The sequence below is a fragment of the Lepidochelys olivacea genome, assembly GCF_965140295.1.
Source record: "Lepidochelys olivacea isolate rLepOli2 genome assembly, chromosome: 21".
Classification (NCBI taxonomy): domain Eukaryota; kingdom Metazoa; phylum Chordata; order Testudines; family Cheloniidae; genus Lepidochelys; species Lepidochelys olivacea.
The window spans coordinates 18,625,023-18,652,586 of record NC_140431.1 but is presented as its reverse complement, the minus strand read 5'-3'; the positions used below and the strand labels follow the sequence as shown (position 1 = coordinate 18,652,586).

The following is a 27,564-nucleotide window of genomic DNA, read 5'->3' as shown; positions in this document are numbered from 1 at the left end:
TTTTGAAAATTAACTGTCTCAAAATCCCCAAAGGATTCTATCAATTAGAGATGGAGAACACATATTACAATATACCCTAACCAAACCCTACCCCCACTATTTAAATAAAATCAGTATTTTGGTAAGGGATCACAGTTTCTTAACATAATATGATGAATATTATTTGCAATCACCAATTCAGCTTTTTATTATACTTGCAGTCAGGCAGAGCCCAACTCTAGCAGACATCAGGACAAGATACAAGACTTGCACACTTCATTTAATGTTTGGATGACTGGTTGGTTTATTCTGTATTTTGTTTCATTACTGTGGTGGTTTTCATAGATTCCTAGATTTTATGTCCCATTATGATCATGTAGTCTGACCTCCTGCATAATACAGGCCTGAGAACCTCACCCAGTAATTTCTGCATCAAATAAATAACTTCTATTTGAGCAACAGCACATCTGGCTAGTGTATCTTCCTCACATGCTCAGGGTCAAACTGGTCATCATGTTTGGGGCTGGGAAGGAATTGTCCCCCAGCTGAGATTGGCAGGAACCTTGGGGTTTTTTTGATCTCTGCAGCATGGAATGTGGATTCATCTTGGGATCATCTGAGCTTATCTCACTTAATCAATTCCCTGCCATTGCAGGAGCTCTGGGCACTGGGGACACCTCGGTATCTCTTGCTCTCTGTCTGTGGCACACAATAGTTTACCCTCCAGAGGACTGAAATGCTTAAGCCTAATTAAAGTATTTGGGCTTAATATAGGGGTATCTGGGTGAAACTGAACAGCCTGTGATATTCAGGAGGTCACACTAGATGATTTAATTATTCTTTCTGGCCTTAAACTCTCAGAAACTATGAAATTAAAACAATACCCAGTCCTTTCTCTCCCCAACAAAAAGGCCATCAGTAACTGTGGCAATACTTGTAGTAGCAGTAGTTAAGCTACAGTGGCTGCTTTTTTGTTCCCCACTTTTATCTTTTTCAGAATTGTAGACCAAATTTTTCAAAACTGAGTAGTGGTTTTGGGTGCCTCAGTTTTTGGGTGCCAAACCTGATCTTTCTCAAGGGGCCAGGTTTTCAGAGGGCAGGTACTTAACACTGCCTGCTAATCAGAACCCTCAAAGATGTCTCAAGTTGGGAATCCAAAAACTGGGGCACTCAATTGCTAGTCAGATTTCAAAATTGTGGCTTGGCCTACTGTCTCTCTATTAAAAAAACAAAAGGAGTACTTGTGGCACCTTAGAGACTAACAAATTTATTTGAGCATAAGCTTTCGTGAGCTACATCGATGCATCCGATGAAGTGAGCTGTTGCTCACGAAAGCTTATGCTCAAATAAATTTGTTAGTCTCTAAGGTGCCACAAGTACTCCTTTTCTTTTTGTGAATACAGAGTAACATGGCTGCTACTCTGAAACCTGTCTCTCTATTGTGGTTCCAGACCAGTACTTTTAAAACTTCTTTCATTATACCACACTCAGATTTTTAATATTTAATAATTATCCAACTCCCAACCTAACTAACTGGTCTGTGAGATCAAAAGTTTGAAATAAAAACGTTCCCACAAAAGCTGGAATCCACTGTTTGAAAGTGCATATGTGTGTACATGTGCAGGGATTCAGGGTCAGACTGCTGCCCCCCAAGAGCTGACTAGACATTTGCTTTTCATAGTTATCTCATTTCCTTGAACTGTAGATTCATGCTGTTCCCCCTGTTAGACACATATGGTATGAAATTCCTATGAGCACTCCACATGGTGACAATGTCTAAGAAAGCAGGAGCTTTCAATTGCTGAATGAGGAAACCATGTGCACTCTTGATATTTTCCTATTGTTTGGGGCCAAATGTAACAGAGCATCTGAAAAGGCACTTGTCAAGATTTTCTAAATTGGGAGCTTGAAGTTACATTCCTAAATCCTTATACAGACACTTAAATTATCTGATTTTCAAAGATGTTGATCATCTACAACTCCCATTGACTTCAAAGGGAATTGAGGCTGCTCAGCACCTCTGAAAATCAGCCCCCTTCTAATTAGACACCTAGGTATGGACTGAGGAGCCAATCATTACACATCCAGATCCGAAAATTGTGCCCACTGCCTATTATTTCAAATGAATCAATATGAGTTTCTGTTCTTCTGTAGAAAAAATTGTCTCTATCTAGCCAAAGCATATCGTCAAGCTAATGTGTTATTGCTAACATATTATCCAAATATCAGCCTAATTAAACCTCAACTAAAAATCAAAAAAATTAGAAATGAGAAAGAACTGCCTTTCTTAGTTATGAAATACAAACTGTTCCTTCTTCAATATCGTTCATTATGTACTTTCTTCACCCTGAACAGAAATAATACATGTATTTTATTTGAATCAAATGTTAGAACTTACATTTTTTCCTTGAATTCAAACTGAAAGAGATTATTGGTGATCTTTGCTCCACTCTGGCCAGAAAACACAAACATCTTGTCTTTGCAAACAGCCACAGGAAAATTACAGCAGGAAGGAGGGATCTCACCACTCTGTTCAATCTAAAAAGTAGCAAAATCCACACTAAATTATATATTTTTCAAACTCCATTGTAAGACTGTTTGTATATGCACATTGAAGGATTAACACAACCCTACTGATCTCCTTTGGTGAAGAGAAACCATGTAGTGTGTGAACATAAATCATGTTTCCAGCTGACGATGACACACAGAGATTATAAATTTGGTTGAAGTGTGTAGACAGAGCCTTATTCACTTAATAGTGTATCCCCATTTTACAGATGGGAAATCCAGGCACAGAGGTTTGCTCAAGGGTAACACAAAAAGTCTATAGGAAAGGTGGGAACTGAACCCACATTTAAGCCCTAGCCTAGTACCTTAACCCTAAAAACATCCTTCCTCTGGTAAAGAGTGTAATTTAGGAAGAAATACTAATTAGGTGATAGTGATTGTACGAGTAATTATTTTATGAATAAGATAGGATTAAAAACAAGAGATCAAGCAAGTACCCATGCGTACAACAGGACTACTGGCTAGCAAGATACCGAGTACCCAGGTCTACTGGCTAGCAAGAGCTCGAGTTCAGAGAGACCACTCCGTTCTCAGGAAAGCATGCAACTTTTTTCAGTTCATTCCAACCCTGTGAAAGACTAACAACTAGGTGACAGGTTTCAAGCAAATCAGGTGGTGATACTTTCTGTAAGATTTAAACCTCATGCAAGCACAATTGTAGTTGTGACACCATTTGCCAAACATCAGTTGGGATCTTTAAAGGGATGACTAAGAAAAATGTGTGAGCAACAACTGATCAGCACAGAAATATAATAATTCCACCTCCAGATGTTCAAGATTCCTTAAAACAAGATGGACAAACATGAAGAATGCCTGACATTCATTCCTCCACTCCTCTGATAACTTTCTTGACATTAAAAATCGAAGTTCTCGTTTAATTAAATTTGAAAATGAATACAATTATTACAGTAGTCTATGTTATTTGTTTTGATACTGAAGTCAATTTACACCATGTACCAAACCACAGCTCACTTTGAGGAGAACAGACATGCTCATGAGACAGAGAAGCAACAAACGAGGAAAGAAAGGGCACAACAGTCCAGCCAACAACTATGTCTCCTCCAAGATAACACCTGTCACTTCTGTGGAAAAATCTGCAGGGCACAAATTAGGCTCCTCAGCCACTTAAAAACCCACCAGTGACCCCCACCACCTTGGCAGACATCATCCTTGCATCGAGGGATAGCCGAAGAATGTCAATTTATCTTATGCTGTCTCCACATTTCCCAGTTTTCAGTGTGCTGCAGCTTTTGTACTTGGCAACACAATTCATAGACGTTATCAGAGAAAATATGGATGTTTTGGCAAGTGGGTAAAGCAGGGGTGGGCAAACTTTTTGGCCCGACGGCCACATCGGGGTGTGAAACTATGTGGAGGGCTGGGTAGGGAAGGCTGTGCCTCCCCAAGCAGCCTGGCCTTTGCCTCCTATCTGCCCCCTCCCACTTCCCACCCACTGACTGCTCCCCTCAGAACCCCCCCATCCAATCCCCACCCTGCTCCTTGTCCCCTGACCGCCTCCTCCCAGGACCCCCGCCCCAACCTCCCCCCGGGACCTCACCCCCATCTAACCCCCCCCCCGCTCCCTGTCCCCTGACTGCCGCCCCCCCGAACCTCCAGCCCATCCAACCGCCCCCTGTCCCCTGACTGCCCCCGGGACCCCATGCCCCTTTACCAACCCCTTGGCCCCCTTACTATGCTGCTCAGTACAGCATGTCTGGGAGCCGTGCTGCCCAGCTGGAGCCTGAGACGCTGTCGTGCTGCTCTGCATGAGCCCGCAGCCCAGAGCACTGCCTGCGCAGCGGTGTCACTATGGGGGACGGAGAACAGCGTGGGAGGGGCCGGGGCCCACCTCCCAGGCCAGGAGCCAGGCAAGATGGTGCCGTGGGCCGGATGTGGTCTGCGGACCGTAGTTTCCCACCTCTGGGGTAGGGGAACTGGGGCGTTTAGCATCTGAAGAAATAATGTTAGGCTGTTTGAAATTATACAATCAGATTCACACTGTGCCACAGTGACAGACACATTTATGATCTTGTCATGAATATAAAGGGAAGGGTAACCACCTTTCTGTATACAGTGCTATAAAATCCCTCCTGGCCAGAGGCAAAGTCCTTTTACCTGTAAAGAGTTAAGAAGCTCAGGTAACCTGGTTGGCACCTGACCCAAAATGACCAATGAGGGGACAAGATACTTTCAAATCTGGAGGGGGAGGGAGGCTTTTGTCTGTCTGTGTGATACCTTTGCTGGGAACAGATCAAGGATGCAAGCCCTCCAACTCCTGTAAAGTTAGTAAGTAATCTAGCTAGAAAATGCGTTAGGTTTTCTTTGTTTTGGCTTATGAAATTTGCCGTGCTGGAGGAAATGTGTATTCTTGTTTTTGTGTCTTTTTGTAACTTAAGGTTTTGCCTAGAGGGATTCTCTATGTTTTGAATCTGATTGCCTGTAAGATTATCTTCCATTCTGATCTTACAGAGTTGTTCTCTTATCTTTTTTTGTTCTTCTAATAAAGTTCTGTTTTTAAAGAATCTGATTGGGTTTTTTGGGTCTTAAAAATCCAAGGCTGGTTTGTGCTCATCTTGTTTATTCTCAAGCCTCCCCAGGAAAGGGGGTGTAAGGGTTTGGGGGGATGTTTTGGGGAAATAGGAACTCCAAGTGGTTCTTTCCCTGATTGTTTGTTAAATCATTTGGTGGTGGCAGCATTCAACTAATCCAAGGGCAAAGACTTTGTGTCTTGGGGAAGTTTTAACCTAAGCTGGTAGAAATAAGCTTAGGGGGTCTTTCTTGCGGGTCCCCACATCTGTACCCTAGAGTTCAGAGTGGGGAAGGAACCCTGACAGATCTCCAGATTGGTTATGGTAACATACCTTATCTTAGAATGAAATTAACAACTTTGAAAAACAACAAACGATTCAGAACACAGCTACCTGCAAACTCAAGCTAAAGACAGCGTATGTCCCAAGTTCTCTACTCTCTTCACAGACCTTCCATTAAATACCCCATGCAGGATGGGGGAAGGAGAAAGATGTTGAGATTCTGTGTTATGTGTTATCATTTCTGAGTGCCCAAAACTGTGGTAGGCACCTCACAGAAACAAGTACAGACATAGTCTCTGCCCAGAAAACATTAAATATAAAGAACATAAGAACATAAAAACAGCCCCACTGTGTCAGACCAATGGTCCATCTAGCTCAGTATCCTGTCTTCTGACAGTGGCCAATACCAGGTGCTTCAGAGGGAATGAACAGAAAGACAATCATCAAGTTTTCCATTCCCTATTGTCCACTCCCAGCTTCTGGCAAACAGAGGCTAGGAACACTCAGAGCATGGGGTTGCATCAAGCTTCAACTTGACACAAGTGAGAGTCAAAAAATAGATAAAAAAGAAGAGGGGAGACAAGACAAAGGACAGGGGAGTCAATGGCAAAATCATTCAGGGCACAGTCCTAGGCACAGCAGTAATAGAAATAATACATAATAATAATAGGGTTGTGTACACATTGTGATACAGCATGGCCAGAAGGCAGCTGGAGAGTGATATAGGAGAGATATGTAAGTCCCAGGATGAGGAGAAGCCTTTTTCCCTGTAGAGGGAAGAAAGGTTGCTATAGATTAATTAAAAGCACCTGAAGCCAATTAGAGCACCCAAAGCTAGTCACCTGGTAAAAAACCCCCTGCTTCAATCAGCCAGGGGAAGGAGTTGGAGCAGAGAGCAGTTTGGAGGAGTTGGAGCAGTACTGTGGCTAGCTAGAAGACCAAGATCCTAGGTAAACAGACACCTGGCTTGTGCAGAGAGAGAGAGAGAGGGCAGGAAGCCCCACAAGCTGAAGAGCAGGAGAGGGAAGTAGCCCAAGGGAAGGAAGCACTAGTTCAAGTGGTTTACCACCATCCCTAGGGCCCCTGGGCTGGGACCCAGAGTAGAGGGCGGGCCCGGGTCCCACCCTCTCCACTACCCTTCTCTGGGTTACTAGTGGGACAGTAGATACCCTAGTTCAGGGGCAGGAAACTGCACCCTGAACCCCCCGTCCCCCAAGAAGAGGAAGAGCTGGACCCATCATATTCGTACCAGCAATTTGCCACACGTAGTGTCAGAAGTGGGATCTCCGCGCTGGGGACTTAAACCAGGGTTAACCAAAACCATACCATTCCCCAAGATGGACGATGTGGCCAAGGCTCTAATACAAGCCACTGTGGCCCAGCAGGAGGCTACCCGAATCCAAGCAACCGCCCAACAGGAGGCGATTCGCGTGCAGCAGGAGACTAATCGGCTGCTGATGAATCAGGCTTGCCAGGACCAAGCTCTACTACAGGAGCTGGCAAACCAGATGAAGGCCCTTATGGAGTGGAACCACAATTGCAACGGAACCCGGACTATATGGGCCAGTCACTGCCTACAGAAAATGACACGGGAGGATGATGTAGAGGTGTACCTCCTGGCATTTGAGAGAACAGCCCTGTGGGAGGACTGGCCCCGAGATCAGCAGTCTGGAATCCTCGCCCTGTTCCTGTGTGGAGAGGCCTAGGAAGTCTATTACGATATGGCTGCAGAGACTGCGGAGGATTACCCCCAGCTGAAGGCAGAGATCCTGGCCAGATCAGGAGTAACCATAGCATTGCGAGCCCAGAGATTTCATGAATGGGAGTATACAGAGGACAAGACACCTCGATCGCAATTGTTTGACCTGATCCACCTGACCCAGAAACGGCTGCGCCCTGAGGCCCTCAGCCTCCCCCAAAAAAGATGGAGCTCCTGGTACTGGACCGGTATATGAGGGGGCGACCACCAGGCCTTAGGGCTTGGGTTGGCCAGAATGACCCCTCTACCTACGATGAGTTGGTCTCCCTCGTGGAAAGACAGCTGGCAGCCCGTGACCTGTTCCAGACCCTAGGGAGTGAGACATGGCAAACCAGGAAGACAGCCCCAAACCCATGGCCCCGGACTGTCGAGAACTACAGAAGAACCATAACTGGGAGGAAAGACACTGAGGAATGGACCGAGGCCAAGAAGGGACCTGGGGGTTTGGGAAGAAAGGGCTGGTGGGGTGGGGGAGGCTGACCAAATAGCCCCAGGCAGAGGGCGGCAACCGGGATAAGAGGTCGGTGTTACGAGTGTGGGGAATTGGGACATATAGCAACCCAATGCCCCAACAGGGAAGAGTCTATGCAGTGCAATCTGGGGGATCCTGGGGAACAATGTGGCCTAATCAGCCTGGTAGGGGTCACAATGACCTCACCTGGGTATACAAGGTCAATAAAGATGAATGGTATTGCTACCATAGCATTAGTAGATTCTAGGAGTGCTGTCACACTGGTCTCGGGGAAGTTGGTGGGGCAAGACCAACTAACCCGGGCCAAAACCACAGGGGTAAAGTGCGTTCATGGCACCATAAATTTCTACCCCACAATCCCAGTATGGATTGAGATCCAGCGAAACACTACCAGGGTAACTGCAGGAGTGGTCCCTAGGCTCCTCTGCCCAGTCTTAATTGGTAGGGACTTCCCCGGGTTTGAGAACTTACTCCCCCCCAGTAGAGCCAGGGGAGGGTAGCAAACCCCAGGCTGAGATGGAGGCACCTACAGATAGCCTCACCCCAATTTTTGCCAAATTTGCCCCAGAGCTATTTTCATCCCCCCGGAAACCCCGAAAGTCTAGACAGGAAAAGAGGGCAGATAAAAGGCTAGGGACCAGGATTCTAGCAGAGAACCAGAAAGCCTCCCTGGTTGGTAAGTGAACCCGTTCAGGAGGCCAGGAGACAGTGAGGAGTCAGAGGCGGTTCCTAGCCCAAGTAAGAGCAACCCATGGGGTGGAGAAGAAATAGGTCCCATGGAGTTAGGTCAAATTGGTACCGCACGTGAGAATTTCGAGCAGGACCAAGCCAATGACCCGCTATATGCGAATGTGAGGGAGGAGGTAGTGGAACTAAATGACATACCTGTGGAAGGAAAGACCAAAGACCCAAGGCCGTATTATGTGATCAAACGTGATCTGTTGTACCGAATAGTACAAATTCGAGGGGAAGAAGTAGAGCAGCTCTTAGTCCCACGGAAACACACAAGGGCAGTACTAGAGTTAGCTCACAATAATTTATTTGGGGGACATCTAGAAGTAGACAAGATACTTGATAGAGTCCTAAGAAGATTTTATTGGCCAGGAATACACGCGGAGGTCCAACACTATTGTACCTCCGGCCCGGAATGCCAGTTGCATAGCCCCCGACCTCACTTGCGGGCCCCGTTAGTACCTTTGCCTATTATTGAAGTCCCTTTCAAAAGGATAGCCATGGGACCTAGTGGGTCCACTGGAAAGATCAACACCGGGCCACTGAAACGTATTAGTCATCCTTGACTACGCCACATGGTATCCAGAAGCCATGCCTTTAAGAAACTCCACATCCAAGGCAATAGCAAAAGAACTACTTCAGGTTTTTGCCAGAGTGGGCATCCCTAAGGAGATCCTAACTGACCAAGGAACCCCTTTCATGTCGAAATTAATGAAGGACTTATGTACCCTGCTCTGCATCCATGCCATACGGACATCAGTCTACTATCCACAAACAGATGGACTGGTAGAGCAGTTTAACCACATCCTTAAAAGTATGATCCGGAAGGTGGTAGCACAGGACGGAAAAGACTGGGATACCCTTCTACCATACCTAATGTTTGCAATATGGAAAGTCCCCCAGGTGTCCACCAGTTTCTCTCCCTTTGAGCTACTATATGGATGCCACCCATGCGGAATATTAGCTATCTCCAAGGAGGACTGGGAAGAACAACCCAACCCAGGAAAGAATGTCACTGAGCATGTGACACAGATGAGAGAGCGAATAGCTCGAGTAACCCCTACAGTACGAGAACATTTGGAAAAAGCAGGTCAGAGCAGAGTAGGGTACTATCAGAGATTCATCCCTCATTTCGCCACAAGAGCAGGGCCATTGACGGACCTGATAAAGGCTCAGGGCCCCAAGATAGTAAAATGGTCTGATGCAGCAGAAGGAGCATTCGCAGATTTAAGGACAGCCCTTTGCTGCCATCCAGTACTCATAGCCCCAGACTTCAAGAAAGAATCTGTCCTACAAACAGATGCCTCGGAAGTAGGGCTAGGAGCCATCCTTTCGCAGATGGTATGGGAGGAGGAACACCCGATCCTGTACCTGAGCCGGAAGCTCCTCCCCAGGGAACAAAAGTACGCTGTTGTTGAAAAGGAATGTCTGGCGATAAAATGGGCCATGGAAACTCTCCGCTACTACCTACTGGGACGGCGATTTACCCTGGTGACAGACCACGCCCCACTCCAGTGGATGCACAGAAACAAGACGAATGCAAGAGTGACTAGATGGTTCCTATCTCTGCAACCCTTTCATTTCCGAGTACAGCATAGGGCCGGAAGCCAACACAGCAACACAGATAGCTTGTCATGAAAGCATTGCCTCTCGTCCCAAGTAGCCAACCCCATGGTGTTGAGCAGGGTGGGAGGATATGTGATACAGCATGGCCAGAAGGCAGCTGGAGAGTGATACAGGAGAGATATGTAAGTCCCAGGATGAGGAGAAGCCTTACTCCCTGTAGAGGAAAGAAAGGTTGCTATAGATTAATTAAAAGCATTTGAAGCAAATTAGAGCACCTGAAGCTAGTCACCTGATAAAAACCCCCTGCTTCAATCAGCCAGGGGAAGGAGCTGGAGCAGAGAGCAGTTTGAAGGAGTTGGAGCAGAGAGCAGTTTGGAGGAGTGCCATGGCTGGCTAGAAGACCAAGACCCTAGGTAAACAGACACCTGGCTTGTGTAGAGAGAGAGAAAGAGGGCAGGAAGCCCCACAAGCTGAAGAGCAGGGGAAGGAAGTAGCCCAAGGGAAGGAAGCACTAGTTCAAGTGGTTTACCACCATCCCTAGGGCTCCTGGGCTGGGACCTGGAGTAGAGGGCGGGCCTGGATCCCTCCCTCTCCACTACCCTTGTCTGGGTTACTAGTGGGACAGTAGATACCCTAATTCAGGGGCAGGAAACTGCACCCTGAACCGCCCCCCCGGAAGAGGAAGTGCGGGACCCATCATAATCGTACCAGCAATTTGCCACAATATATTCATAATTATAGGATTTGGGTTGTTTTCACTTTTCTCCTAGGCTTCAGAGCAGAAGAAACTTTTCAGCAGCAATTCAATTGAGGAGAGGGAGGCTGCCTCACTTGGCATTCTAAAAGGAGTAAGGAGAGATTGGGGCATAGATATAGGCGTGATGTAGGAAGCAACGATAAGAAATTTAAACTTGATACACATTGCAATGGGGCACCAGTGAAGTGACTTTAGGGGGAATTATATGATCAAAGCAATGGGTAAGAAGGGTGATTTTGGCAGCAGCATTTTAGATGGATAAGAGGTGATAAGTTTAATGGCTGCTATGTTCCATTGTTCTGAGTGGAAATGAGGCCACACTACTCTCCATTAAAATGCTCACTTTCAAAATGGCCATTTCCTTCCATTGTTCCCAATGGAAGCGAAGCCAACATACAATCAGGGAAGTCGGTGGCCTCTTATGTTGCCAGGTGTCTGACATGAGTAGATGACTGGGGATCAGAGCGTTACTCACCTTGTGCAGTAACTGAGGTTCTTCGAGATGTGTATCCCTGTGGGTGCTCCACTTTAGGTGATTGCACGCCTCTAGTCAGAGAATTTCAACAGCAGTACCTGACTGGGCTGCACATGCACTCTCCCCATCTTGCGCCTGTAGCGGCAGTTGATTAGCGCTGTGTGGCCGCCCACCCCCCTCAGTTCCTTTTCTACTGTAGAGGACTAATTAGAGCTCCAAAGTAGTGGGGAGGAGGAACGATAGTGGAGCACCCATAGGGACACACATCTTGAAGAACCTCAGTTACTGCACAAGGTGAATAATCCTCTCTTCTTCTTCTTCGAGTGATGTCCCTGTGGGTGCTCCACTTTAGGTGACTGACAGTGCCCCTCAGGTGGAAGGAGGGATTCGGAGTGAATTCTGAATGGACGATAGTACCATGTGTCCCAGCCAAATGTCAGATGCTAAGATCTGGTCAATGACATAGTGTTGTACGAATGTGTGGGGTGATGTCCAAGTAGCTGTTTTGCATATGTCATTAATAGGCACCTCATTCAAGGCGGCTACTGATGTGGCTACTTCTCTTGTGGAGTGTATTCTGAGCCACGAAGGGGGTTGTAGCCCCTGTTGACAGTAGCAGAGCTGGGTGCCTGAAATCCATTTGGAAAATCTCTGCTTGGAGATGGGTTTGCCTTTGGAGTGTTCTGTAGTGGAGAGGAACAGTTTGGGAGTTTTTATGAACTTGGTCCATTCTAGATAAAAGACTAGTGCCCTTCTGACGTCCAGGGTGTGGAATGTCACCTCTTGCCTGTTCTTATGAGGTTTAAGGAAGAATGTGGGAAGATGGATGGGTTAGTTGAGGTGGAATGAAGAAGGGACTTTAGGTAAGAATCTAGGGTGAGGTCTCAGAGTGACCTTTTTCTTAAGAAAAATCATATATGGTGGTTCTGCCCTAAGGGTTCCTATTTCTCTGACATGCCTCATGGACATGATGGCTACTAGAAAGGCTACTTTCATGGAAAGGTGTAGTAGTGAGCATGTAGCCAAAGGTTCGAACAGGGCAGTCGTCAGAGGTCAAAGTACTAGGGTGAGGGCCCACGGAGGATTTGGGGCTATCGGTTCAGGGTAGAGGTTACGAATGCCCTACAGGAATCTTTTAGTAGTTGGGTGTGCAAAGACTGAAACGCTGTCCACCTTGTGGTGGAAGGTTGTAATTGCTGCCAGGTGTACCTGTAATAAATTCATTGAGAGACCCAATTTCTTATGGTAAAGTATGTAGTCCAGGACTACAGAAAGGGTAGAATTGGTGGCTTTGATTTGTTTGTTTAGAGACCACGTGTGGAATCTCTTCCATTTGTGGAGGTATGACAAACGTGTAGTTGGCAAGAAGTCTTTAACTTCCTCAGAGCAGATCATCTCCTAACCTTGGAACCACTGAGGAGCCAGGCTCTCAGGTGGAGTATCTCCAGGTTCGAGTGCAGAGTGTGAACTTTGTCCTGAGAGAGGTGATTTGGAAAAAGTGGAAGAATTTGTGGAGGGCATGCTGACATCTCTCTTAAGTATGGATACCATGTTTGCCTGGGCCACACTGTGGCTACCAGGATGACTTTGGCTTGATCGGTCCTCATCTTGTTTATGACTCTGGGCAGTGGTAGAGGGATGGGAAGGAAGGCAGGGGAGAGGAATAGCTCAGTGGTTTGAGCATTGGCCTGCTCAACCCAGGGTTGAGAGTTCAATCCCTGAGGGGGCCATTTAGGGATCTGGGGCAAAAATTGGGGATTGGTCCTGCTTTGAGCAGGGGGTTGGACTAGATGACCTCCTGAGGTCCCTTCCAACCCTGATATTCTATGACACTAAGGCATACAGGATAAGAAATGCATCTCCTCTGGATTTTGGTCCCAGACCCGCTCCGGAGCATTTGCTGGGCATTTGCTGTTCCAGCTCACAGCAAACAGGTCTACTGAGGGGAACCCCCATTGTTGGAGTATGCTCTGGATCACGGAGGTGTTTCTTTCTCACTTGTGGTTATGCAAGAACTTTTGGCTTAGCATGTCCACCGTGATGTTCTGAGATCCCGGTAGGTCTGTGGCTGATATGTTGATGTTGTGTTGGATGTACCATGTCCACAACTTTACGGCCTCTGTGCATAGGGAGTGTGACCTCACTCCTCCCTGTTTGTTTATATGGAACATGCAGGCCATATTGTCCGTCATGATCTGTATGGCTTTGTTTTCAATTAGAGTCATGAAATGCTCGCAGCTCCAGAACGTTGATGTGAACTGTTGATTCTGAAGAAGACCATCTACCCTGTACTATGAGGCTGTCTAAGTGGGCACCCCATCCCAGTAGGGAGGCGTCCATTGTAATTATCATTTCAAGGGGAGGCCAGAGGAAGGGGACGCCTGCACACACATTTTGCAAGTGAATCCACCATTGTATCAAGTCCTTGACCTTTGCTGGCATACTTAGGAGTTTGTTCAGTCTGTGTTTGTGTGGGATGTACACTGTCCAGAGCCAAGCTTGCAGGCAGTGAATGCACAGTTTGGCATGATTTACGACATATGTGGTCACCGCCATGTGTCCTAGTAGACAAAGGCAGATCCTGGCAGATACCCATGGACTGTGTATTGTGGTATTGATCAGGTTTGTCAGGGTGACGAATCTCTGAGGTGATAGTGATGCTTTCGCTTCTGTAAAGTTTAGGTGGGCCCCAATAAGGTACAGTTGTTGGACTGGTGTTAGTGTTGACTTTTGAAGGTTTATTTGTAGACTGAGATCTGTGAAAAGCAACACTGTTTTCTGTGTGGCTTTGATGGTCTTTTCTCAAATATGAGCCTTGAGTAGACAATTGTCTAAATACGGGTTTATCACGACCCCTTGCTTGCGTAAGTGGGCTGCCACCACTGCTAGAACTTTGGAAGACACTCAAAGGGCCATGGAGAGGCCAAATGGTCATACCATGTATTGGAAGTGGTCCTGTCCCCATATAAATCAGATGAATTGCCTGTGTGCTGGGTGTAGGACACCGTGAAAATATGCGTCTTGTAGGTCGAGGGCTGCAAACCAATCCCCTTGCTCCAGTGCAGGAATTATTGTTGCTAAAGTAACTATCCTGAATCATTGTGTTTTGATTAATTTGTTTAGTTTCCTGAGATCAAGAATGGGTCTCCATCCCCAGACTTCTTCTGTGTTAAAAAATAATGGGAATAGAAGCCCTTCCCTCTGCATTGTACCGGCATAAGTTCTACCGTGCCTAGTTGCAGGAGGTGTTCTATTTCCTGTCTCAGAAGTGACTTACGAGAGAGGTCCCTGAAGAGGGACGGGGAGCGAGGGTGGGTAGGGGGGATGGAGAGGAACTGGATGGTCTTAATCATCCCTAGTACCTATCTGTCAGAAGTGATGGTAGGCCAGACTGGGCAGAATGGTACCAGACAGTCTATAAACGGATGGTTAATGTAGTATGGCGTTACCAACAATGGTTGGGGGAGTTCTGTTAAGCCCTCGACCAAACCTTCAAATTTGGTGTTTAGGGGTCAGTTGCTGTGATGTGGAGGACAGCGAAGAATTTGATCTTCGTTTGAGTGGCCTTTGCCTATGATCTTTGAGGATCATACTCTCTCTTGTTCTGTGTGTACGGAGCCTGTCTAGGACGTTGTGATGTGTAATACCTGCCCTGTTTGCATTTAGTTGCAGGCGTATAGTTGCCTAGAGATCTAAGACTGGCTTTCGAGTCCTTTAAGGAGTGGAAGGTCCTCTACTGTAGATTGCACCTCCTTTGGAAACCCCTGACAAGTGCAATCAAGAGGCCCAGCACATTACTATGGCGGTTGCGATGGTCCTCGCAATGATGACTGGAGGGCTGTTCGAACTATACGCTGACCTTCGGAAATGAGCAACGTAAACCGCTCTCTTTTCCTCTAGTATAAATTCAATAAGGTCTGCAAATTTCAAACATGTTGTGTGGTCATATTTTGCCATGAGATCTTCATAATTGGCAATTCTAAGCTGTAATGTCACCAATGAGCAGTCCTTGTGGCCAAGTAAATGTAGCCTTTTCCACTCCTTATCATAAGGTGTGGTCCTGGAATAATGTTGCCTGCCTCCTTCATTAACAGCATCCACCACAAGAGAATTCGGTTGGGGGTGGGAAAATAAAAATTCTAGCCCCTTCGAAGGGATGTAATATTTTTTGTCCGCCCTCTGACACATAGGTGAGATTGTGGTTGGGGGGTCTGCCAGATGATTGTGGCATGCTCCATAATGGCATCATTTACGGGCAAGGCAATCTTGGAGGATGTCGACATGCGGAGCATATCCAATAGCTTGTGCTGAGATTCGGTGACCTCTTCAAGAGGGATTTGTAGTGTGTCAGCTGTCCTTTTAAACAGCTCTTGAAACTGTTTGAAATCATCTCTGGTAGTAGGGGGCAGAGGCATGATGGTCTTTTGTCAGGTAAGGAAGACAAGTTGGTTGCAGGAGTAGCATCCTGGTCTAACTCCTGCTCTGTTTCCTCAAAAGTCTATTCCTGGGAGACATCAGGTGGCATTACTGACTTTGATGAGGAATGTCTATATGTTTCCCTGATGCTTGGTGGCTTGGAATAATATTGCCTATAGGCTGCTCATGGACCCCAGAATGGCAACTGTGTTGGGAAAGGCACTGGTGAGGGTCCCCATGGGTGTCCATACCACCTTTGTATATCTGGTCTGGGATGGGGTCTAGGATGCGCTACCGGCCTGCATGGGCAAGGAGTGCTGAGATGAAGAAAGTTCCCTCTTCTCATCCTCATGCTCGTCACTGGAGAAGGGGGAGGCAGATGCAGCTGATGGTGTGCATGATACTAAAAGCGTTGACGCAGCGTTGGTACCGTGGAGGAGGGACTCACATTCCAGGGTCACTGTCAGGTTCTTCAGTACAAGGAACTGGTGTATTTTTGGTACCAGAGGAGGCGTGTGCATTTGTTGTGGTGCCGAGAATTGTTGCAGTACTGGGAAGTACTGCAGTGCCAGGGGGATAGGTGCTGACATCAACTGCGCCAAGGACTTAGGAGGCTTCAGTGGCGATGCATCAATGATGTGCAGCAGAGAGCCAGGAGGTGTTGCCAGTACCTTAGGAACTGCAGAGGCACTCAGTATGGAGGATTTTGTTACTGTCGCCGGTGCCGTAGTAGAGAGGGCAGTATTTTCTCTGCCTTCCTTTTTAGAGCCTGCTCGCTTGGGGTCTGTGGCCTTAACAGTACCAACTGTACCAGAAGTCCCTGCCAACTCGTAGGTACTTAGCCACAGTGTAGTCGGTACCAATGCAATAGATCGAGCCAGGGAACGTTTCTTTTTAGTCGCAGTTTTGGTAGGAGTGGAAGCTCTCCTGTTTGCAGGTCTTTTAGGAGACAGGTCCCTCCCATATGAAGCTGAGGAGGGGGATCTGGCAGAAGCCGTCTTTGGTGATTGGTCACTGGCAGAAGTTTGCGCTCCCAGAGCTGAGGCAGGACGGAGGGACATCTCAATGAGAATCAGTTTAAGTTTGAGGTCCCTTCCTTTTCTTGTGTGGGCCTTCAGATTATGGTGATGAGTGCACTTTTGGGGTACATGTATTTCCCCCAGGCACCTGATGTATTGTGAGTGTCAATCTGAGATAGGAGTTGTCTCACAGGAAGAGTGGCAACATTTAAAACCAGGAGATCCTGCCATTTCAAGGAAATATCCCATGACGGTGAAATTATAAAGAAAGAATGTTTGTTGTTGTTGGGTTTTTTTTGTTTTTTTTTACAGGGAGAAGAAAAATAGAAAGGTCTTAACCAACTAATCTAACTATAGTAATAACACTAATCTAACCATTATATACGAGTACTGCTAATGATCACTTCTGAGGCAAATCAAGTGAAGGCACCACTGGAGCTCTGACTCAGACTAAGGGTGGTTGAGAAGTAACTTGGGGGCTGGGAAGGGGGGGGAGGCGCTGCACAGAACTAATCAACTGCCGCTACAGGTGCAAGATGGGGAGAGTACATGTGCGACCCAGCCAGGTACTACTGTAGAAATTCTCCGACTAGAAGTGCAGGGGCACGCAGTCACCTAAAGCTGAGCACTAACGGGGACATCACTCAAAGAAGAAACTGGCCATCTTTGCTAACGGCATCCAGTTGCCTCAGTCCCAATGAAAACAATAGGAGATGGCAGCCATTTTGAAGGTGGGAAGTTTCTCATAGAATTCTCTGAAGAACATCATACTCCTGCCTCTGCTAGAAATACTTTCAGTTATGAAGAATAAAAAATAGCCACTAATCCTAAAAATGTTGCTTATGCACAAGATTTATGTACGTTTTAACCATATAGAGAAGTCTGTTGGTTTCTGAGATCATTTACGTTAAAAAAAAAAAAAAAGTCTGACACCAGGTGCTTAATTTCTTACAGGAGCCTTTTTTTCATTAATTTGAACTCAAACTAACAGATTTATTTGTTTGTTTCAGAGTGGTAGCCGTGTTAGTCTGTATCAACAAAAACAACGAGGAGTCCTTGTGGCACCTTAAAGACTAACAAATTTATTTGGGCATAAGCTTTTGTGGGCCAAAACCCACTTCATCAGATGCATGGAGTGGAAAATAAAGTGGGTAAGTATAAATACACAGCACAAGAAAAGATGGCAGTTGCCTTACCAAGTGTGGGGGGGTCAGAGCTAACGAGCCAATTCAATTAAGGTGGAAGTAGGCTATTCTCAACAGTTGACAAGAAGGGGTGAATACCAAAGGAGGAAAAATCACTTCTGTAGTGCTAGTGAGGCCAATGTAATCAAGGTGGCCCATTTCAAACAGTTCACAAGAAGGTGTGAGTATCATCGGGGGAAATTAGATTTTGTAGTGACCCATCCACTCCCAGTCTTTATTCAGGCCTAATTTGATGGTGCCCCGTTTGCAAATTAATTCTAGTTCTGCCGTTTCTCATTGGAGTCAGTTTTTGAAGTTTTTTTGTTGAAGAATTGCCACTTTTAAGTCTGTTATTGAGTGTCCAGTGAGATTGAAATGTTCTCCTATTAGTTTTTCAATGTTATAATTCTTGATGTCCGATTTGTGTCCATTTATTCTTTCACATAGAGATTATCCGGTCTGGCCAACGTATATGGCAGAAGGGCATTGCTGGCACATGATGGCATATATCACATTGGTAGATGTGCAGATGAACGAGCGAGCCCCTAATGGTGTGGCTCATGTGGTTAGGTCCTATGATGGTGTCCCTTGAATAGATATATGGACAGAGCTGGCAACGGGGTTTGTTGCAGTGATTGGTTCCTGGGTTAGTGTTTTTCTTGTGTGGTGTGTAGTTGCTGGTGAGTATTTGCTTCAGGTTGGGGGGCTGTTTGTAAGTGAGGACTGGCCTTTATTGGTAAATTCCTGGAAAATGCATTCTATACTGAGCATATTCTACTATTGGTCTCACTAATGCCATACTGAGAGGTAAAATCACATTTCTACTCACCAGTTACCTGGCATCTCCATAACAACAATACAGAATCAAAAAAACAAATACAGGAAAAGATCTAACAGTGTTGATCATCTAGTCCTGTCTCCTTCTGGGCAGTTCAGTACTGAAATACATTCTCTGCTTTTTCCCAACACATTTTTAAATAGCCAAAGTGAGGAGGGTTCCGCCACTTCCCTTGAAGAATATGGAAACACTCTAACATCATGAGACTACATTTCCTGATTTTCAGCATACATTTTTCTTTGCTTATTTTCATTTCATTGCTCAAAGTTTTAACTGTTGTATCTTACACCCTTATATCCTTTGGAGAAGCAGTAAATAATTATAAGAAAATGGCAGTTCCACAGAACGATCTGGATCTCATGGAAATCCGGGCTCACTGGAACATGTGTTTTAATATAGCCAGAAGTCATACATCTGGAAACAAAGAATATAGGTTACACGTACATGATTGGGGACTACATTCTGGAAAGCAGTGACTCTGAAAGGGACTTAGGGGTTATGGTGGATAGCCAACCGAATGTGAGTTTCCAGTGTGACAGAGTGACTAGAAGAGTAAATGCAATCTCTGAACATATAAACATGGGAAATATCAAATAGAAACAGCACGGTGATATTACTACTATATATGGCACTAGAGAGGCCATCACTAGAATTCTGTGTCAAGTTTTCAAATTCATAGATTTTAAAGGACAGAAGGAACCACTACCATCAACTAAACTGACTTCCTGAACAACACAGGCCAGAGAATTTCACCAAATGATTCCTGCATCAAGCTTATAACTTCTAGATGAGCTACATATCCAATTCTGATGTAAAGACTCGCAAGTGAGAGAATCCACCACAGCCCTAAGTAACTTGTTCTAATGGTGAATAACCCTCACGGTTGAAAATGTGCAACTTATTTCTAGTCTGAATTTGTCTAGTGTCAGCTTCCAGCCACTGGATCTTCTTATGCCTTTGTCTGCTAAATTAATGAATATTCTACAGCTGAAGTCTTCTCGTCTTGTACATACTTCTAGACTGTGATTGAGGTCACCTTTTAACATTCTCTTAGATTCTCTAACACAGAGAGAATACTGTGCGGCCTCCTAGAATATCAGATCAGGTGCAGTACTGATCACCTCAAAAGAGATGCTGCAGAATTACAGGGGATTCTGAGAAGGGTGATGAGACTGACTAAGGGAGAGATTGAAAAAACTAGTACAATACTTACCTTAGAAATATCTTAGAAAGGCGACAAATAAGATGGAACATGATGAAAGTATACAAAACAATTAATGGAATTTCTGTTCTCCCAGTCACATAACACAGGAAGAAGGGTTTAAGTCAAAGAAAATTAAAAGTTAGCAAATTCATAACCCATAAGAGGAAGAGCTTTTTCACACATCTCATGGAACAAAGCTGCAGAGCAGAACATTGTTGAGGCTAAGAACTTAGCAACATTCAAAAAAGAAATGGACTTCTATAGGTATAATAGAAATATAATATGAATTAATAATAAATCATTAATCTTACTGCATACTAAATGTAAATGCTAACAAAATTTGGAAATATCCACAGATTTCATGGATTCCAAGGCCAGAAGAGACTACTGTGATCATCTAGTCTGATCTCCTGTATAAAACAGACATAGAACTTCCCCAAAATAATCTGACAGCATATCTTTTAGAAAAACATCCAATCTTGATTTAAAAATGGTCAGTGATGGAGAATCCACCATGGCCCTTGGTGAATTGCTCCAATCATTAATTACACTATTAAAAAATTACACTATATTTCCAGACTGGATTTATCTAGCTTCAACTTCCAGCCATAGCACTGTGTTATACCTTTCTCTACTAGACTGAAGAGCTCATTATCAAATATTTGTTCTCCGTGTAGGTACTTTTAGACTGTAATCAAGTCACTCCTTTGCCTCCTTTTTAAAACAGATTAAGCTCCTTCTATAATACCATTATAAACCATATTTTCTAAGCCATTCTCGTGACTCTTCTCTGAACTCTCTCCAATTTATCAACATCTTTCTTGAATCATGGGCACCGGCACTGGACACTGTACTCCTGCAGTGGTCACACCAGTGCAAATACAGAGGTAAAATAAACTCTTTATTCCTACCAGAGTTCATGCGTCTAAAGATCATAGTCACCCTTTTGGCCACAGCGTCACACTGGAAGCTCATGTTCAGCGGATTATTTATCATGACCCCTCAGTCTTTTTCAGAGTCACTGCTTCCCAGGATAGTCTCCTATCCTGTAAGCATTGCCTACATTCTTTGTTTCTAGATGGATACATTTACATTTCGCTATGTTAAAATGCATATTGTTTGCTTGTCCTCAGCGTACCAAGCAATCCAGATTGCTCTGTATTAGTGACCTGTCCTCTTTGTTATTTACCATTCCCCCAATTTTTGTGTCATCTGCAAACTTTATCAGTGATAATTTTATAATTTCTCCCAGGTCACTGATAAAAATGTTAAATAGTCTAGGGCAAAGAACTGCTCCCTGTGGGACTCCACTAGAAACACACTTATTGATGATGATTCCGCGTTTACCATTACATTATGAGACCACAGAATGCATCTGATGAAGTGAGCTATAGCTCACGAAAGCTTATCCTCAAATAAATTTGTTAGTCTCTAAGGTGCACAAGTACTCCTTTTCATTTTGAGACCTATTGGTTAGCCATCTTATAATTCATTTAATATGTGCCATGTTAATTTTATATCATTCTAATTCTGTAATCAAAATATTGTGCAGTATCAAATCAAAAGGATCACTTAGAATCATAGAATCATAGACTATCAGAGTTGGAAGGGACCTCAGGAGGTCATCTAGCCCAACCCCCGGCTCAAAGCAGGACCAATCCCCAACTAAATCATCCCAGCCAGGGCTTTCTCAAGCCTGACCTTAAAAACCTCTAAGGAAGGAGATTCTACCACCTCCCTAGGTAACCCATTCCAGTGCTTCACCACCCTCCTAGTGAAAAAGTTTTTCCTAATATCCAACCTAAACCTCCCCCACTGCAACTTGAGACCATTACTCCTTGTTCTGTCATCTGCCACCACTGAGAACAGCCTAGCTCCATCCTCTTTGGAACCCTCCTTCATGTAGTTGAGGGCTGTTTTTTCCCCAAGTACAGAACAGAAATAGTTATTGAACACTTCTGCCTTTTCTGCAATATTATTGATAATTCTGTCATTTCCATCTAATAATAGAACAAACCCATGGTTAGGATTCTTTTTGTTCCTTATAAACTTCTCAGCTTCTTTAACTCAGAGTCTTTAACTCTGAACACAGATTTCTCCTTACATGAGTACATGGGTACTCCGCAATTCCCGGTCCTGTGGGAGCAGGGAGCTGCTGCAGCCAGCGGGGAGTGCCCAGGAACACGAAGTGCCGTGGCTGGTGCGGGTGCCCCAGAGCTCCGAGCCAGAGCCACCAAAGGTGCTGTGGGGTGCCTGCAGCTCCCCATTTTGTCACGTATATTTTTAGTAAAAGTCACAGATAGGTCACAGGCAATGAAGAAAAATTAACGGAAGCCCGTGACCTATCCGTGACTTTTACTAAAAATATGCCTGACAAAATCTTAGCCTTACCCATGAGTGAAGGAAACCAGAAGATTGCTTCTTCTTCAACATACTTCCAAGTTACCTGAACTCATCTATTATCTGCCAGATATCCCACAATGCAGTGTCATTAGTGCCAATATGACCCAACATGAATGGATCTTTGCCCATCAACTTCAAAAGTCTATCCAATCTTAAGAGTGATGTCTCATGTCTTTGCTCCAGGAAGGCAGCATACTACCCTGTTCTCTGCAAGTTCCTTGTAGAATGTTCTTTCTATTCATTGTGATACAGCATGGCCAGAAGGCAGCTGGAGAGTGATATAGGAGAGATAGGTAAGTCCCAGGATGAGGAGAAGCCTTACTCCCTGTAGAGGGAAGAAAGGTTACTATAGATTAATTAAAAGCATTTGAAGCCAATTAGAGCACCTGAAGCTAGTTACCTGATAAAAAAACCCCTGCTTCAATCAGCCAGGGGAAGGAGTTGGAGCAGAGGAGAGTTTGGAGAAGTGCCATGGCTGGCTAGAAGACCAAGACCCTAGGTAAACAGACACCCAGCTTGTGCAGAGAGAGGGCAGGAAGCCCCACAAGCTGAAGAGCAGGAGAGGGAAGTAGCCCAGGGGAAGGAAGCACCAGTTCAAGCGGTTTGCCACTATCCCTAGGGCCCCTGGGCTGGGACCAGGAGTAGAGGGCAGGCCCTGGTCCCTCCCTCTCCACTACCCTTCTGTGGGTTACTAGTGAGACAGGAGAGACCTGTGAACGGTTGGAGAATAATTTGTAAACAAGCTTGCTTTTTTTACAGGTGAGGCTGAGCTGCCATCCACAGGGATGTCCCATACATTTCTCCATTCCCTCGGACCATCTGTATCTTAAGAGGTATCTTCCACAATTTCCACACTGAGGTCCTGGTATCGATTGCAAACTTCTAGCTGTATGGAATTCCTCCGGTGCTCTATTCTCTAGTAGCTATAGCCTGCCCATCCTCATCTGTCTCCACCTGTGAAGAATGCTGACGTGATCTCTTGCCTTTGGTGGTTACGAACTACCAGACTTCTTATCTAATTTTCTCTCTCTCAAACTTTTTGGTGGCCAGCTCCTTTCTTTGATCCTGGGGTACTGATGTTTCCTGAACCTGGCCGCCTAGAAACTCTTCAGCTTCTCTAATTCTCAGTAGCATCTACTTCCCCCTCCAATCCAAGAATCTTTTCCTCCAGCACAGCCACCAACTTGATCTCCATGCACAGGAAGTCCCTTCTGATGTCAGGAAGGAAAAAATACATGGCACATGTGTTTCAGATCACAATCACTGTTCCATTGCTCGCCATCCTGAAATCACACGTGGACCTGAACCTTGAAGGAGAGCCTCTCTAAACTGTCCTCAAAACTCTTCTGTTCGTTGCCTCTGTTTGTGTCTCTCAAGTTCACCTAGCAAATGACTTTTTATACAAAGTCTCTTTGTTTAGCTCAGCTCAGCCCTGCCCCTCATCACCAAGGAGAGATTAGCCACTCAGAAAGGTCAACCAGCAGGGCTGAACAAAGCTCCAAGGGTCAGAGTCTCATGGCTTTACCAAGGCACCAACACACAGATCTGACTCAGCTGCTTATTCAGGGGCAGCTATGCAGCCCATACTCAGAGAGCGGACAGACAACCCACAGATTGACCAAATGTGCCACTCACCAAGTCCCATTACCTCCAAGTATGAAGTCTGCAGCTACACCCTCCAAAACTCTCCTCTTAGCTGCATCTGTTAAACCTCATATTTCAGGGCTTAAGACAATATCTACGTAAAGGGTTTGAAGAAGACATAAGAACTGCAAGCTGGATCAGACCTCAGGTCCAGCTATCTAGCCCAGGATCCTGTCTCCAACAGTTGCCAGTACCAGATAATCCAGATACTTAAGAGTAGGATATAAAAAAACCCAATAGGCGGATATGAGATAGTCTGCCCCCCACTTTAGGTCTCATCTTAATCTCTAATAGTTGGAGATTAGTTTAAGATCTGAATCAAGTTGTCTGGAGTGGCTCACAACCGTGAGTGCCAACCTCAGGGCAGACTGTTAAGAAGCAGGGCATAAGGCCCAAATTGTTTGTGTGTTCCATAATTATATTTCACTAACCAAGTATTAAGTGTGAACTCCTCAAGCACTATAACAACCTTAACATGGAGTTACAAATAGTTCCCTTGGTTTACTCCAGTATATCTTGCAACTGAAGCAAACTTTCCTTTTTGACAGATAGTCTCTGACACCAAAAATCACAATAATATTCAGGATACTCCCAGTCTCAAAAGACCAGTCACTTATCCCAGGTCAAGTGCACAGTAGACCTCTCACCAAAGACAACACTTGTAGCCAATGCTATAATAAACTAACTAAAGATTTATTAATTAGGGGAGAAAACCAAAAAAGAGTTATTTACAAGGTTAAAGCAAGTTAACTAACACGCACACACAAATGAGTTACAGTCTTAGGTTCTGTCATAAATATAAAAGGAAGGGTAACCACCTTTCTGTATACAGTGCTATAAAATCCCTCCTGGCCAGAGGCAAAACCCTTTCACCTGTAAAGGGTTAAGAATCTATGGTAACCTTGCTGGCACCTGACCCAAAATGACCAATGAGGGGACAAGATACTTTCAAATCTGGAGTGGGGAGCGGAGACAAAGGGTTCTGTCTGTCTGTGTGATGCTTTTGCCGGGAACAGATCAGAAATGGAAGCATTCCAACTGCTGTTAAGTTAATAAGTAATCTAGCTAGAAAATGCATTAGATTTTCTTTTGTTTAATGGCTGGTAAAATAAGCTGTGCTGGAGAGAATGTATATTCTCGGTTTTGTGTCTTTTTGTAACTTAAGGTTTCGCCTAGAGGGATTCTTTATGTTTTGAATCGGATTACCCTGTAAGGTATTTACCATCCTGATTTTACAGAGGTGATTCTTTTACCTTTTCTTTAATTAAAATTCTTCTTTTAAGAACCTGATTGATTTTTCATTGTTCTTAAGATCCAAGGGTTTGGGTCTGTGTTCACCTGTACCAATTAGAATAAGAATAAGCTTAGGGGGTCTTTCATGAAGGTCCCCACATCTGTACCCTAGAGTTCAGAGTGGGGAAGGAACCTTAAAAGGTTCCAAAAAGTAATAGAAGCTGCTGTAATGTGCAAGATTTATACATCCTTTAGGGCTAACCCAAGCTAAGCAGCTTAGAGATCCTTTGTTTATTCTTAGAAATATCGCCTTCTCCAAATTCCAGGCAGCACAGTGATACAGTTCCTTCTGATCAAGGATTTTTATTCCCTTCCCCCAGAGTTCGAACTGTGATGGGATCAGGGTTTATGCACATCCCCTCTTCATGGGTGTGTGGGGAGAGCGACGTAAAAAGTCTTTTTCCACTGATGTCCCACAATGGTTTGTCTGTTGTCTATAAGCCTTCTTTTGCTGGGCGGGAGATGACACGTCTTGTGGTAAACTAGTATTTCACACTTGATAATGCTTCTCTGCTGACTGTGGGGGCTTCCAGTTTCACAGCAAACACTTTTATAGTTACAAAGCACACACTTAAATTTTACCTTATAATGTGTGTGACAGGGTCGGGCCAGATGGCTACAGGAGAGTAACAGAAGGCAGATATATTAGCCCCAGGCTAAGTAGGTCCCTTTTCCCTGGGTAAGGTGACAGGGAAGGTTCCAGAACAATCAGGAACCTTCTGGAGATAATTAAGACAGACAGGCTAATTAGAACACCTGCAGCCAATCAAGAAGCTGCTAGAATCAATTAAGGCAGGCTAATCGGGGCACCTGGATTTTAAAAAGGAGCTCACTTCAGTTTGTGGTGCGCGTGTAAGGAGCTGGGAGCAAGAGGCACTAGGAGCTGAGAGTGAGAACATGGACTGTTGGAGGACTGAGGTGTACAAGCATTATTAGACACGAGGAGGAAGTTCCTATGGTGAGGATAAAGGTGGTGTTGGGAGGAGGCCATGGGGAAGTAGCCCAGGGAGTTGTAGCTGTTGCACAGCTGTTCCAGGAGGCAGTCTAGACAGCTGCATTCCACAGGGCCCTGGGCTGGAACTCGGAGCAGAGGGCGGGCCCGGGTTCTCCCCAAATCATCCCAACTCCTGGTCAGACACAGGAGGAGTCAACCTGGACTGTGAATTCAGAAAAACGACCAAGCTGAGGGCTGCCGTGAAGCTCCAAGGCGAGCAGATCCGCCAATAAGCGCAAGACCCACCAAGGTAGAGCAGGAACTTTGTCACACGTGGGATACAGCTATTATAAGTGAGACTAATGCAGGCAGCAACTCACTAGCATTTCATAAAGTCCAAACACTAAGCACAGTCTTATAAACCTTAGTATCTATTTTAACAATGCTAACACACAGGGGAGCCAGACACAAGTACTCCTTTTCTTTTATCTATGCATTTGTTAGTGTCAGTGAGACCTAGACATGAGCTGGCACCTGGTCTGCCAGCATCACAATCTGAATCACATGATTTAACATAGCTTTCAAGATATTTTATTAACAAGCTTGGAAGGACTATCTTTTGACAGCGTGGATACCAGAACTGGACAGAGTATCCAGTAATGCCATCATACAATAGTAATAACAGCTCACTTACTTCTAGTCAATACATTCTTCTATTCAACCCATCCTTGTTTATACATCAAAATATCGCACGTTGACAGAAAGGCCGAAAGCTTAAGCATATATCACAACTACGCTAAAGAAATCCCATAAAGCCTTGCAAGTAACGTTAAGAGAGACACACACACAATGGAAATTTACTAGTTTGATTGTTTTAAAGTAAAAGAACATAATGTACTCTCATAAGTATTGTTTTTCTACGATGCTAAAAACCACAAGAAAGGAAGACGTTTCATAGGTGAATAGAAGTTCCAACTGCAAAAGGGCAAAATTAAGTAGTTGGCAAAAACATGTTTTCAGCTTATATTCAGTTGTATTGTTCAAAGTTGTTTTCATGGAAATATAACGCACAACAGAATGTTTAAACCATGTAGTCAACAAGTTTCTCTTTGCTAGAGATTGGATAATAAGTTACACAGTTAGTTGCAAATTGTAACATAATAAAAATAAGTAATGTATAAAAAAACCTATAGATTGCAAACCAAATCAGACCAGAGCAAATGGACAGCCTTGGTAACCCCATTTTGGTAAGTTTTGCCTTTCTGTGTGCCTACTGACACATTTTTAGTTAAGGCAAGTTGACTTCATAAACCGAGTTGAGCTGGTTATTCAACGACTTATCATTCAGTGCATAAACCAATGATAATTATTCACCTGACTGCTAACTCATTTTCTGAGTCACTGCTTTCCAAAATGTGGGCCCACCCCACAAATCCTATAAGAGTGATCTTCATTATTGGTTCTTAGATATACGACCTTGCATTTAGCTATATTAAAATCACATGTTGTTC

At 44.7% G+C, this 27,564-nt stretch overlaps 1 protein-coding gene across 3 annotated transcripts in view; it reads right to left on the bottom strand.

Moving 5' to 3' along the window:
* Positions 1-27,564, bottom strand: part of LZTR1 (leucine zipper like post translational regulator 1) — a 289,726-nt gene that overhangs the window by 160,772 nt on the left and 101,390 nt on the right. For all 3 annotated transcript variants that reach the window (XM_084611172.1, XM_084611173.1, XM_084611171.1), the window contains exon 8: positions 2,378-2,517. In XM_084611172.1, coding sequence (XP_084467298.1) covers positions 2,378-2,517 — 140 coding nt within the window. The remainder of the gene's footprint in view (positions 1-2,377; positions 2,518-27,564) is intronic.